This window comes from Bicyclus anynana, chromosome 23 (genome assembly GCF_947172395.1).
Source record: "Bicyclus anynana chromosome 23, ilBicAnyn1.1, whole genome shotgun sequence".
Taxonomy (NCBI): Eukaryota; Metazoa; Arthropoda; class Insecta; order Lepidoptera; family Nymphalidae; genus Bicyclus; species Bicyclus anynana.
In genome coordinates, this window is record NC_069105.1 from 7,110,049 (window position 1) to 7,123,884 (window position 13,836).

Genomic DNA, 13,836 nt, shown 5'->3' on the forward strand with positions numbered 1-13,836 from the left:
TTCGAGGCCGAAGGTTAATCGATTCAAGAGGCAGTGAAATGGTCAAAGGTTGTGTAACCCCTTCGCAAGAACCAAGCATACGCACAGTGGACATTAGACAACCTTATCACGACTTACTGGCGAAATATCCGGATATAACTCGACCGAACCTAATGAAAACTTCACTTAGCAATGTCGAGCATCATATCGTGACCACTGGACCTCCTGTATTTGCAAAAGCACGCCCATTATCAACACAGAAGTATAAGATAGCTAAAGAAGAGTTTCAAGCTATGATTGATCAGGGTATTTGCCGTCCGTCCAGCAGCCCATGGGCAAGTCCACTGCACATGGTGGAAAAGAAAAACGGCAGTTATCGTCCATGCGGTGATTACAGAAGATTGAACTCTATTACAGTACCAGATCGGTACCCTGTACCTCGACTCCACGATTTTACTCATTGCCTGGAAAACAAGAAAATTTTCTCAAAACTTGACCTAGAGAAAGCATACTTTCAAATTAAAGTTCGAGAAAGCGATATTCCGAAGACTGCGATTGTTTCTCCTCTGGGATTATACGAGTTCACCAAAATGTGTTTTGGATTAAGGAACGCCGGACAGACATTCCAGAGACACATAGATAACGTATTAAGAGGCTTACCGGTATTTCCTTTCATCGACGATATATTAATAGCTTCAGAAACAGAAGAGAAACACAAAGAACACTTGGAAGAAGTTTTTAAACGTCTAGAAAGTAACGGTCTCACGCTAAACGTCTCAAAATGCATTTTTGGTGCAACAACACTAGATTTTCTAGGCTACACAGTTTCAGCTGAGGGGATAAAACCGACAGAAGAAAAAGTAAAGGCCATCTCTAATTATCCACTCCCTCATACTATTCAGCAGCTTCGAAGGTTTTTGGGGATGTTGAATTTTTATCGTGAAAATATACCTCAAGCCGCAGAACATCAAAAAGAACTACATAAATATCTTCATAATTCTAAAAAAAATGACAACACCAAGATTCAATGGACGCATGAAGCAAAAGAAGCCTTTGAAAAATATAAAGACGACATGAAAACTGCTGCTCTACTGTATCACCCGTCTTCAGAAGTACCCTACTGTCTTATGACTGATGCCTCGGACTCGTGCGCTGGAGCAGTCTTACAACAGCAAAGAAAACGAATTTGGGTACCAATCGGATTTTATTCAAAAAAATTTAGCGAAGCCCAAAGGAAATACAGTACCTATGACAGGGAACTTTTGTCCATATATATGGCTATTCGCCATTTTCGCCACACCTTCGAGGGACAAGAATTAATTATTTATACGGATCACAGGCCCTTAACTTATGCATTGACGTCACAAAGCAAAACAGAAACTCCACGCAGAACACGATATCTGGACTACATTGGTCAATTTGCATCTGAAATAAAATATATATCCGGCAAACAAAACGAAGTCGCAGATGCCTTATCAAGAGTAGAAACGATATATTGCCCGTCTCCAATAGACTACGAAAAATTAGCACAGAGTCAAAAGCAGAACACGGAGCTGAAAGACATACAACACCGAAGCAACTTGAATTTTAAATTTGTAACTCTACCACATACCACAGCGTCTATTCTGTGCGAGATGTCTACAGGAACTGCACGTCCATACCTGACACCTGAATTTCGCGAAACAGCATACAAAGCAATTCACGAACTCAGCACGACGCATCATATTAGGAACGCTGACTGCCAATGTCGTCGCCTTTCGCATTAATACTAAGCTCGGTTAGAGCGAGAACATATTTATATACGGAGTTCGAAGTATGCCGTCTCTGTCGATTCACCTGTTGCTATGTATAGATAAGGACAATCGTAGTCTATCTCATTCAGGTCCAATATTAATGCTGTTTAAAATGTTTATAGAAGTAAGACTAAAATACTAATATAATAGGTGTCGAAATAAAGATATTTACGCTAGCAAAATCTGAGTTTTATTTTCACTTCGAAATGGACGGTAACAAGGGCAATAATAATCATGATGAGTATTCGTAAAGGATAAGGTTTTGTATTTGGATGAAATAAAACAAAAGTAAAAGACATTAAAAATGTTTTATTAGCGAAAATGTTACTAAGACTAAATAATAAAACGTGTTTTTTATAGTAGCAATCTAAACAAAATGGTTTTTTGCATGCTTTGCACTCTGTGTGCACTTGTTTGGCTTTACGAGCTAATTGCCCTTGACTTTTTAGTTTGGCATAGCAACCGGAGCATCTCTTTCGAACTATTGTTTGATTGTTATACAAGGGGCTAAAAAGACCCATTATATACGAGGTATTTTTAGGGCCCGAGACGTAAGGCGAGGGCCGCCTAAATAGAAACCGAGTTTATAATGGGTTTAGCCCCACGTGTTACACTCTGCTTTTCACTACGATTGCCAGAAAATAAAATAGTTTAGTACAATATTCAATGATTTATTTTAATTGAAAATTAAATGTACGAAGTCTACAATTTTGGATATTAAGGGAGATGCTTTTACCCGGTAACATAATTTCCGACTACTTTGTAGATGAATAATGAGTATGTGAGGATGTGAGGTAAACGTGGGAGATAATAATTTAAAAAACTCCTTTCTTAAGTGAATCCATTCGTTGTTGTTTTCTCCACTGTACCTAGGTTTAAGGTTTATTTAAGTAAATGCTCCTCGACTTTAATGGTAACAGATTGAAAATTTCATCCATCTCCAAATTAGGATCACCATTCTCACTAGATGATGACAACAATAACTATTAATGTTGAACAATATGTATGTTACGGTCACAAATTTACAATAAATTTCTTTGTTTAGATTAATAAGCTAAATATATAACTCAAAACACAGTCATACGTCGTATACAAAACGTTACATACATAACATTCATATTGCAAGCTATCACACAACAAACATTCGTTTAATATGCATACACAACGCACACACGCACATCTATCATTAGTAAAACAGTTCTTTAAAACATCTCCACTACCTGCAGGCGGAATTCAACCTTAACGAGTTTAACATCTTAAAAAAATTAAGTAATGAATTCACGACAATTGTTTTTTAAATTCTCGCTGTTTAATTTTTTTTTTCACATGAGAATAAGACAAAGGTATTACACCGTACAGGATGCCCCATGTCTTCAAATCTCGCTCTATTAAAATAACTCAATAAAAATTAAATGAAAAAATTAACGCATTCCACAGACAATAACGCTGCATTTCATTCCAACTTAAAGTTTTTTATTTAGTCTCGTTCAACGCGTCTCTTTGACATCCGCAAGTACAAACTTTTTTCATAATTTGTATTTCGAAATTTAACATGCTTCAGGGTACTGATTTATGGTGGTCAGAAATTTACGCTCAATATCTGAACGTAGTCTTTGTGGAGTCTGTTGCGCTTTCGCAACAGACGTCAGCTTTTCGCAAGCCGGTTTTCACGTGCCTAAGCAGACTCTTAGGATAGTCGATCACAAATAAGACCTAGTCTATGAGCCCTCTGCTCAGCAGACTCGTTGTCTAATCTATGAACCTTCTGCTCAGCAGACTCGTTGGCTAATCGATCACTAATAAGACCTCGTGTATGAGACCTCTGCTCAGCAGACTCGTTGGCCAATCGATTATTAATAGGACCTAGTCTATGAGCCCTCTACTCGGCAGACTCGTTGGCTAATCGATCACTAATAAGACCTAGTCTATGAGCCCTTTTTTCCATATGGGCCATGGGGCCCACCGGTGAGTGACAGCAATACTATGGGCTCGTAGTTAAACTACATTTTCTCGCTGGAGGACACAATGCCGGCACAAAACTATATTGAGTGTGACCGGCGCGGCCCTGGAGAACAGCTTGCGCGTAATAATCAGACTTTCCTTCTCTGTGTCGAGTTTGAGCCCAGTAAAAAAAAATAATATCAATGATGAACCACATTGAAGCAAGATATGCAAAGAAATGGCTTATCTGGGCATTGTGGACAAAATGTTATCACCTTTTTAGTCTTGTTTTTAGCTAACTTTCTGCCGTAAGACGCTACATTATTTTTGTAGCAATTTACACAAGTACGCCTGCTATTCTGGCTTGCCCTTCTTTTTGTTGCAGTTTGTGTGCCATTCTTTTAGGCTTTGCAACTGGAACATCTAGTTGGCTGCAAAACGACTTTAGCAGTTCCAAGCGAAAGTCTCCCATTTGTAATTTTTGCCTAGTAACGCTTTGATAATATAAGTAACACAATTGGTTTGGAACTAAATACTACCAAAACTAAGGTCATGACAAACCACAATACCATACCAATAAAGGTCAATAACAATCCTTTAGAATATGTTCTAAGTTATGACTACTTGGGTCAACAAATATCATTCTTGAAAACAAAAAACGTAGACGAGGTTAAAAGAAGAGTAAACATAACCTGGAATCAATTCTGGAGTAATAAAGAAACTCTTAAATCAAAACTCCCTATAAATCTAAAGAAAAAAATAATGGACTCATGCCTGCTTCCCTGTCTTACATATGGCTGCCAAACATGGATATACAATAATAAAACCAAAAACAAATAACGATGAAAAGAAGTATATTAAAAATAAAAAGAATACATAAAAAACGTAACACAGAGATAAGAAAAACAACAAAGATTATTGATGCTTTGGAACATTCTCAAAAACAAAATAAGTATGTCAAATAACGATGAAAAGAAGTATATTAAACATAAGAAGAATACATAGAAAACGTAACACAGAGATAAGAAAAACAACAAAGATTATAAATGGAAATGGGCAGGTCATATTGCACGTATGGACAATGAAAAATGGGCAAAGAGAGTGACTACATGGCAAGGGCCAATATTCAAAAGAAAAAGAGGTAGACCAAGAGAGAAATGGGTCGATGAAGTTATAAAAACTTCTTGTACCATTTTATGGATTTCCTCAGTGGAGTTGAGTAAGCAGCCATTTAATCTGACAGATATACTGCCCGTTTAGCGCCGTTATCTATATATATAAAAATCAATGCCACTTTTCGTTGTAATTCCATAACTCAAGAACGGGCTCACCTATCCAAACCAAATGCTTAGGATTTGGTCGGCATATTTAGTAGATGGTTTATGTGAAGTTTGCATAAAATCGGTCGAGCCGTTCCTCATTTGTCACATTTTTTGTAATAAATGAATTCAATAGAAACTTTTGTCACAGAAACTTTTTTGAAGTTTTGTTGACAGGACAAGCACGTTGTTATGTCATTCATGCCGTCAGTTCATTTTGGACGTGGTTCGATTAAAGCATATTATCAGCGATAAATTTCTTTGTGTTTATTATTTTAGTCGAGCGGTTCCTCATTTGTCACATTTTTTGTCATAAATGAATTCAATAGAAAGTTTTTTCACAGAAACTTTTTTGAAGTTTTGTTGACAGGACAAGCACGTTGTTATGTCATTCATGCCGTCAATTCATTTTGGACGTGGTTTGATTAAATCATATTATCAGCGATAAATTTCTTTTCACATAATTGCATTTGCAGTGCATTCATACAAACGGTGAGTCCTGAATTTATGTGTACTTTTCTAAGTTGCCGTATATGATTTCACATGGCATCATATGCGACAGCTTCTTGGGAATTTGTTTTTTTTTTGTTCTAATTTTTTTTTTCGATTTTTAAGCGAAAACATATGTGCATACGGGAAAAATGCCACCAGCCAGACGAGCAAATATAGGTCGGCGAACGCGTAATGCAAATGATGTGGCATTACTAAGACGATCACAGACTGCAGATGAACGCGCACAAGCTAATGCATCGCAGCGTGAACGTAATGCACGCAATGGATTTGTTAACCCAGTACCTGTACTGAATCTTGCACGGCCATCACGAATACGTCGTGCTGTTTTGGCTGAAATGATGCGTGCTGCTTTTAATTACAACAGTCAGATTGATTATAGTATGTATGGATACATTGGAATGATGGACGCAATATGTCCACATTGTGATGCGGCTAACTTTCCAGGTGAAACGCCCGGCATGTGTTGTGCTAATGGCAAAGTGAGATTGCCAGCATTAGAAACTCCACCCGAACCATTGTATTCATTTATTTTTGGGACATCGCAAGCGTCGAAGCACTTTCTGAGTCATATTCAACAATACAATTCGGCATTTCAAATGACTTCTTTTGGTGCAACTAAAATTATTAGAGATAATTTTATGCCGACGTTTAAGGTAAATACTTCAACAGGATTATTCCATGTTTGTATCAATCTGAAGCATAAAGTATATTTAAAAAAAAACTGATATAAGATTTACCTAAAATTGTATACATGTTACAGATTCAGGGCCAGATTTATCATCAAGCTGGTTCGTTATTGCCATACCCCGACGCTGATCATCAATTTTTGCAAATTTATTTTATTGGTGATGAAAATCGTGAATTGGATCAACGTTGTGCAATTGTTTCGAATACAAGACGAGAAATTATTCGTGAGCTACAAAGGTTTTTCCATCAGCATAACGCATTAGTTCAATTGTTTAAAATTGCTCTCGATCGTATGCCAACTGATAATCACAAAATCGTAATAAGAGCTGATAGAACACCTTTTGGAGAGCATGCAAGGCGATTTAATGCACCAACAATTGATGAGGTTGCAATTGTAATTCTTGGTGATCAGTTTCAATCCCGTGATATTGTACTTCATCGTAGAAATGAGCAATTGCAACGTGTTTCGGAACTTCATCGTAGTTACGATGCATTACAGTACCCAATATTGCATTGGAAAGGTGACGATGGTTACCATATCAATATACCAATGATTGATCCACGAACAGGTAAATAATTGACCTATTTTTAGTGTGTTGACATTTCATTTCTACAACTTTCTAAAGTCACATTTTGTAATTATTTTCAGGTCTACATATACAGAAAAAAGTTAGTGCCATGAATTTTTATTCGTATCGATTGATGATTCGTCCACAAGAACAAAATTATATCTTAAAATGTGGTAAACTATATCATCAGTACATCGTTGATATGTATGCCAAAATAGAGACTGAACGTCTTAATTATATTCGTTTCAACCAAGCAAAATTAAGATCCGAAGAATATATTCATTTGCAAGATGCGATAGCGAATGATGCTAATGTTAATGACATCGGACGTTTAACTATATTGCCATCTTCGTATATTGGTAGCCCACGGCATATGAACGAATATGCACAAGACGCAATGTCTTATGTACGAAAATACGGTCGACCGGATCTGTTCATTACATTTACATGTAATCCGCAGTGGGATGACATCAAGAACAATTTATTTGAAGGCCAGTCGACAACTGATCGTCATGACATTACAGCACGTGTTTTTCGGCGAAAATTGAAAGCACTTATGGATTTAATTGTGAAATTACGTGTATTTGGAGAGGTGCGTTGCCATATGTACTCCATCGAATGGCAAAAAAGGGGATTGCCGCACGCACATATATTAATTTGGCTGGTAAATAAAATAACTCCGGATCAAATCGATAACGTTATATCAGGTGAAATTCCTGATCAAACTGTTGATCCTGAGTTATTTGATGTTGTCGTTAAAAACATGATACATGGTCCGTGCGGTGAACTAAATATGAATTCGCCATGTATGATTGATGGAAAGTGTTCGAAACGATACCCAAGACAATTGACTTCAGACACAATAACGGGCAATGACGGATATCCGTTGTATAGACGTAGATCACCTAATGATAATGGCAAAACGGCAACCATTAGAATGCGTAACCAGGACGTTGAAGTTGATAATCGTTGGGTGGTTCCGTATTGTCCATTATTATCGAAAATATTCAAGGCTCATATAAATGTGGAGTATTGTAATTCAGTCAAATCCATTAAATATATTTGCAAGTATGTAAATAAAGGGAGCGATATGGCTGTTTTCGGTGTAGCTGGTGATAATAGAAATGATGAAATTACTCAGTATCAACTGGGGCGCTATATTAGTAGTAATGAAGCTGTCTGGAGGATTCTGTCGTTTCCAATGCACGAAAGACATCCTGTGGTTGTTCACTTAGCTGTGCATCTTGAGAATGGCCAACGTATTTATTTTAATGAAGCAAATGCATTGGAAAGAGCAGCACACCCACCAGCGACTACGTTGACAGCTTTTTTCAAATTATGCGAAACTGATACATTTGCTAGAAATTTGTTATATTCCGAAGTGCCTCAGTACTATACATGGAATGTGTCTTCAAAAAAATCTCAAAGACGTAAACAAGGAACAGCAGTCGATGGGCATTCAGGCATTTTCAAAACAGATGCAATTGGGAGAATGTATACAGTACATCCAAACAATGCTGAGTGTTTTTATTTGCGATTGCTATTAGTTAACGTCAATGGCCCAAAATCATTTCAAGAATTAAGGACAGTCGACGGTCATTTGTGTCAAACATATCGTGAAGCATGTCAACTCTTGCATTTGTTGGAGGATGATGCACATTGGGATTCAACACTTAATGATGCATCTACGTCAGCTCATCCACAACAAATACGAATGCTATTTGCCATTATATTATCGACATGTATGCCATCAAATCCACTTGAATTATGGAACAAATATAAAAATTATATGGCAGAAGATATTTTAATTCGTATGCGTCATCATGCAAGAAATCCTGATTTGTTGATTACCTTGGAAATGTGCAACGAAGCTTTGATAATAATTGAAGATATATGTCTAACGATTGCAAATAAAGCATTAGTACAATTGGGTATGACCGCACCAAATCGTCCCATGCATGATTTGTTTGATCGTGAATTGCAACGTGAGCAGGAATTCAACTGTAATGATTTGCGTTTATTTGTACAATCGAATATAACCAAATTAAATATTCAGCAAAAACATGTATATGATACAATCATGCAAGCCGTTTCCAATAATGCAGGTGGATTATATTTTTTGGATGCACCTGGTGGCACAGGTAAAACGTTCGTTATATCATTGATTTTAGCGACTATTCGATCAGATCAGAAAATTGCACTAGCACTTGCATCTTCGGGAATTGCTGCTACATTATTAGAAGGTGGTCGGACCGCACACTCTGCATTAAAATTGCCATTGAATGTACAGGTGATTGAAACTCCAACTTGCAATATATCGAGAAATTCTGCTATGGCAAAAGTTCTGCGATTAACGTCAATTATTTTATGGGATGAGTGTACAATGGCGAATAAAAAATCACTAGAAGCATTCAATCGAACAATGCAAGATTTACGTGGTAATCAACAGCTTTTTGGTGGTGCTTTGATATTACTTTCAGGGGATTTTCGTCAAACATTGCCTGTCATTCCTCGATCAACTCCTGCTGATGAAATAAATGCCTGCTTGAAGTCATCAGTTCTTTGGAGATATCTACAAAAATTGACACTAAACATTAATATGCGTGTTCACCTACAAAATGATCCAGCTGCCCATGAGTTCTCAAAACAATTGTTAGAAATTGGTGACGGCAAAATACAAATCGACAGAACCAACGGATTGATCGCTGTACCGAACAATTTTTGTACAATTGCGCAATCGATAGATGAATTGATTGAATGTGTTTTTCCGAATATTGTTCAGAATTACAGAAATCATGATTGGTTGACAGAACGCGCCATTTTAGCACCGAAAAACATTCATGTCAATGCAATTAATTTTCAAATTCAAGCGAAACTGCCAGGCGTAGTCACGAAATATAAATCAATTGACAGTGTTATGAATCAAGATGAGGCAATGAATTATCCAATTGAATTTTTAAATTCATTGGAGCCGGCTGGTATGCCACCGCATTGCTTGAATCTGAAAGTTGGTTCTTCGATTATATTATTGCGAAATATTAATCCACCAAAACTGTGTAACGGAACAAGATTGGCAGTGAAAAAGTTATTGCCAAATTTGATTGAAGCTACGATCTTAACTGGTAAATCAAAAGGAGAAGTTGTTTTGATACCGCGTATACCTATGATTCCAACTGATATGCCTTTTGAGTTCAAACGTTTACAATATCCTGTGCGTTTATCATTTGCGATGTCCATCAACAAGGCCCAAGGTCAAACACTTCACGTTTGTGGTGTGAATTTGGAGGAACATTGTTTTTCACATGGCCAGTTATATGTTGCCTGTTCCAGAGTCGGTACCCCCAGCCGTTTGTTTATTTATGCTCAAAATGGAAAAACAAAAAATATTGTTTATCCAAATGTTTTGGATTAAGTGTGTTGTAAATAGCTAGCAATTGATTTCGATTTTAAATAAAATATTTTTTTGATTAAATAAATGAATTTGATGTTCCGATTTGTTTATTTTATTTCACTTTATACGTAGCGAAGCACGTACCGGGCCGCTAGTAATCAATAACTTGGTAAACAATTCTTGGTTTAAAAATAACTTTGCTACGTTTTCGCACGTTTTGGAATCGCACTGAATGTTTTGTGGACGTCTCTTTTATCCTTCCACTTCATTACAGTTATGCCTTCACTGTTCTCTTTCGACACGAATTGGCCTCGTTTCAGTTTAGCATTTACTACATCCTTTGGCAGATGCTTCTGGTTCTTCCGCAGTGTGCCTACGAGATAAGTTTCTGCATCCAAAAAGGCACTACGCTTTCATCTATGCAGATCTCTTCGGAAGGAATGTAGTTTTTTTGGAAGTTCCTGTTCACAACTTCGAGTAGTTTCTCAATCCTGTGCAATCTATTAGCATTATTGTTTTCGTCTTGCTTAGAAAAGTGTAACATTTGTAGTAGTAGTAGTAGTAGTTCAAATCGGTTTCGACTTATATTGTTCAAGAAAAATTCTGTCCAAGAACAGGATTTTTTGACCAGTAGTCAGATATTTTAGGTAATTTTACGATCCCCATATAAATTATTAATCCGAAAAATTGTTCCATCTCTCCTGCCGATGTAGGTTTCCACTGTCGAATACGTGCAGATTTAGATGCTACGTTAGACTATAATTTTTTTTATAGCAAAAATGTTCGTACAATCGACCACCATTTCAAATACTTCTTCTGATACTAAAAGACGATGGAAATCTGCCAGAGTAATTTTTTAAAAAGTTTTGACGTAATTGATTGACACTATACAGGAAGAAAATTTTTTTAGTACGGATATTTTTATATTTTGTACATAAACAAAATTTAATGATCACGTATTTTTTCTTTTTTTTTTAGCTCAAAAATAACAAAGTTATCGTTAGCTAAAGTTATTTACGTTTAAACAAAATTTGAGGGTCACCCTATCGCTGTACTAGGTAATAGGCAGCTACAAAATCAGCTGGTAGGTACTAGGTTACTAGGTAGGTGGTACCACGTGTGATTCGACTTAAATGCGCACGCGACGGCTTTGTCGGCGTCTTACAAAGTGTCGCCAGCAGTTGCGCAGTTTGTTTGGTAATGTGTCCATTATTTTGTTATTTCTGAGACATAAATTGAAAAAAAAATAGACATAAAATGTATCTAACTGTTTGTAGATTTAAGTTCAATTAATGATACGGAACCACGAAAAAAAATATCCGCACTAAAGTCCGAATCACCCTGTATAAGACTTCTGAATTTGAATATAATTACACAGTAAAATATACTGAAAAGTGAATATTGACTCCAGCTTTACTGAATAGGGACGATGACAGTTTTTTAAATTGTATAGGAAATACTATTCAAACACGTATTCTATTTATACACTTTATTAAAAAAACTTATGGTTATACAAATAAAGAACTGGGGTTGTTACTAATAGTACGTAATTAGCGCACTCGACCACGAGTGCGTCCGTTCGCGTATCAACGTTGTGATCGACTGCCTATGCGCGGCGCGCGCGGCGCGGGCGCCCACGGCTTATAGTGTTGCGAAGTCAGACCAATTATAGAAGGACCTGTATCACACTCATAGTCACGAGCAAAATTGTCTGTCATTTTCTGAGGAAAACGAGCTTCGATTTGGTATATATCTTATACTAAACTAGTAGTTTTTGCCCGTTTTTAACACCATTCAACTTCACAAAAACATTTTTAAGGAGCTCTTTAATCGACGAACACAATTACAACTATTTAACATCGATACTATAAAGACAGTTTTTATAATCGCAATAGATCGTTGATCATATACTTTGACAGAAAAGTAACGTCTAGCAAAGCAAATCCAATACAATAATTGGTCTGAGTTTATAGTGATGTGCTATAACCTCCCCCTCCAAGTCACAACTACGGCCCGGAGGTGACTTGGAACTCCTATGCACTGGACTCAGCCCGAGAACCCTGGCTTAGTTTTAGGTCTACCCCGTTTCCAGCTTTCTATAATTGGCTCATTACCCTTATACGGTGTAAGAAGGCTCAGGTGGTACTTTCCTTTCACCATATCATTATTACCCAGCACCTGATAGGTATTTGGGGACAAAGCTTTCCCAATACGATACGGACCCTCGTCTGCAAATTTCTGAGTGAAACCTTTTTTCTTTTTGCTGACCGGATGGCTATTGACAAGGATCAGATCACCTTCCTCATAGTTAGGCCCGTTACGACGGCCCTTATCAGTCGTTCCTTTCCGAATATTTTGTTGATGTTCAACTTGCTATTTAACCTCTTGGAGTTTCCCCACGAAGGTTTGTAGATACGGAGGTAGGTTTTTTCATGTTAATGATAGCTTTTCATAAATCATATCATAAACAAATTTACTCGGATATCAAATTATAAACAAATTTACTCGGATTAAAAATAAATCCGAGTAAAATTGTTTATGATGTCCAGGAAATTTTATTTCTTGGTCATAAGTTTTGTAAAGCTATGGCTATTGACAAAGAAAAGAATAAAGCTATCATTAACATGAAAAAACCTACCTCCGTATCTACAAACCTTTTACTTTGCAATGTGCCACATTAATTCCAAATGGGAGCCTTAAAAAAGAATACATACCCCATTTCCTCTGAAATGTATATAATTTAGAACTCTTTTCATTAAATGGCAACATCCAAAACCCTGATTGGGCGTCCAGTTTACAAAAATGTTCTGCACCACTCGGATTTGATAAAATATCTTCCAACTCAGGTAATGGATAGTGAGCTCTTTTAGTAGCTAAGTTAAAGCTCCTTGGATCTAAACAAATACGTCATGAGCCATTTTTTTTCTGCACCACAACCATTTGACGAACCCACTCTGTTGGTTCATCTACAAGTTTAATACTAGCACATAATACATAGTAACCATTCTATGTCCAACTCCTAACCAACTCCTGTTTTACTTTAACATGAAGTGCATATGGAATTCTACGAGCAGGTGAAATTACCGGGGTAGCCCTCTCATCACTTTCATTATTAATCTGCTGTAAAATGCAGCCTACCTTGCCATCAAACAATTCCCAATATTCCTGTGACACTACCTCTTTAAACTTTGTGCTCACTTCTGTACCTAAAACATCCAGTATCCACTCTACTAATTATTTTTTAAAATAATATTTGCCACATTTTTAACGAACTTGAATACAGTGTAAATTCTTTATAACGTTATCCTTTATAACAATAAACACGTTGACGTGAGCCCAGCTTGGTTGGTTTGCGTTAAAACCCACATATTAAACTATTTATAGCTATACGCCATTCTCTATTACGAAGAAATGTGTTCATATTTTTAGACAGTAAATATTTATTACCGGTATTATTGTTTATGTTATTGTTATGTTATCAGGTAAAAAAAGACTTTGAAGCTCCGAAACATCCGAGGTCCGTCTAGGTTCTGTTATCCTTAATTGCCTTGAATACGTGTTCAAATTGATACATTGTTTTCTCGGAAGTGATGGTCTTCGACCAAGCATACTGCGTACCTATCGTATTTTCATTTGTGAACCTA

The 13,836-nt window shown here is 36.7% G+C and overlaps 1 protein-coding gene across 1 annotated transcript; it reads left to right on the top strand.

Moving 5' to 3' along the window:
- The first annotated feature begins 6,205 nt into the window (after window positions 1-6,205).
- Window positions 6,206-10,291, top strand: LOC128199377 (uncharacterized). The gene is made up of 2 exons (XM_052888667.1): window positions 6,206-6,801; window positions 6,882-10,291. The coding sequence occupies exons 1-2, from the start codon at window positions 6,297-6,299 to the stop codon at window positions 10,211-10,213; spliced, it is 3,837 nt and encodes a 1,278-aa protein (XP_052744627.1). The 5' UTR covers window positions 6,206-6,296; the 3' UTR covers window positions 10,214-10,291.
- Window positions 10,292-13,836: the final 3,545 nt, after the last annotated feature.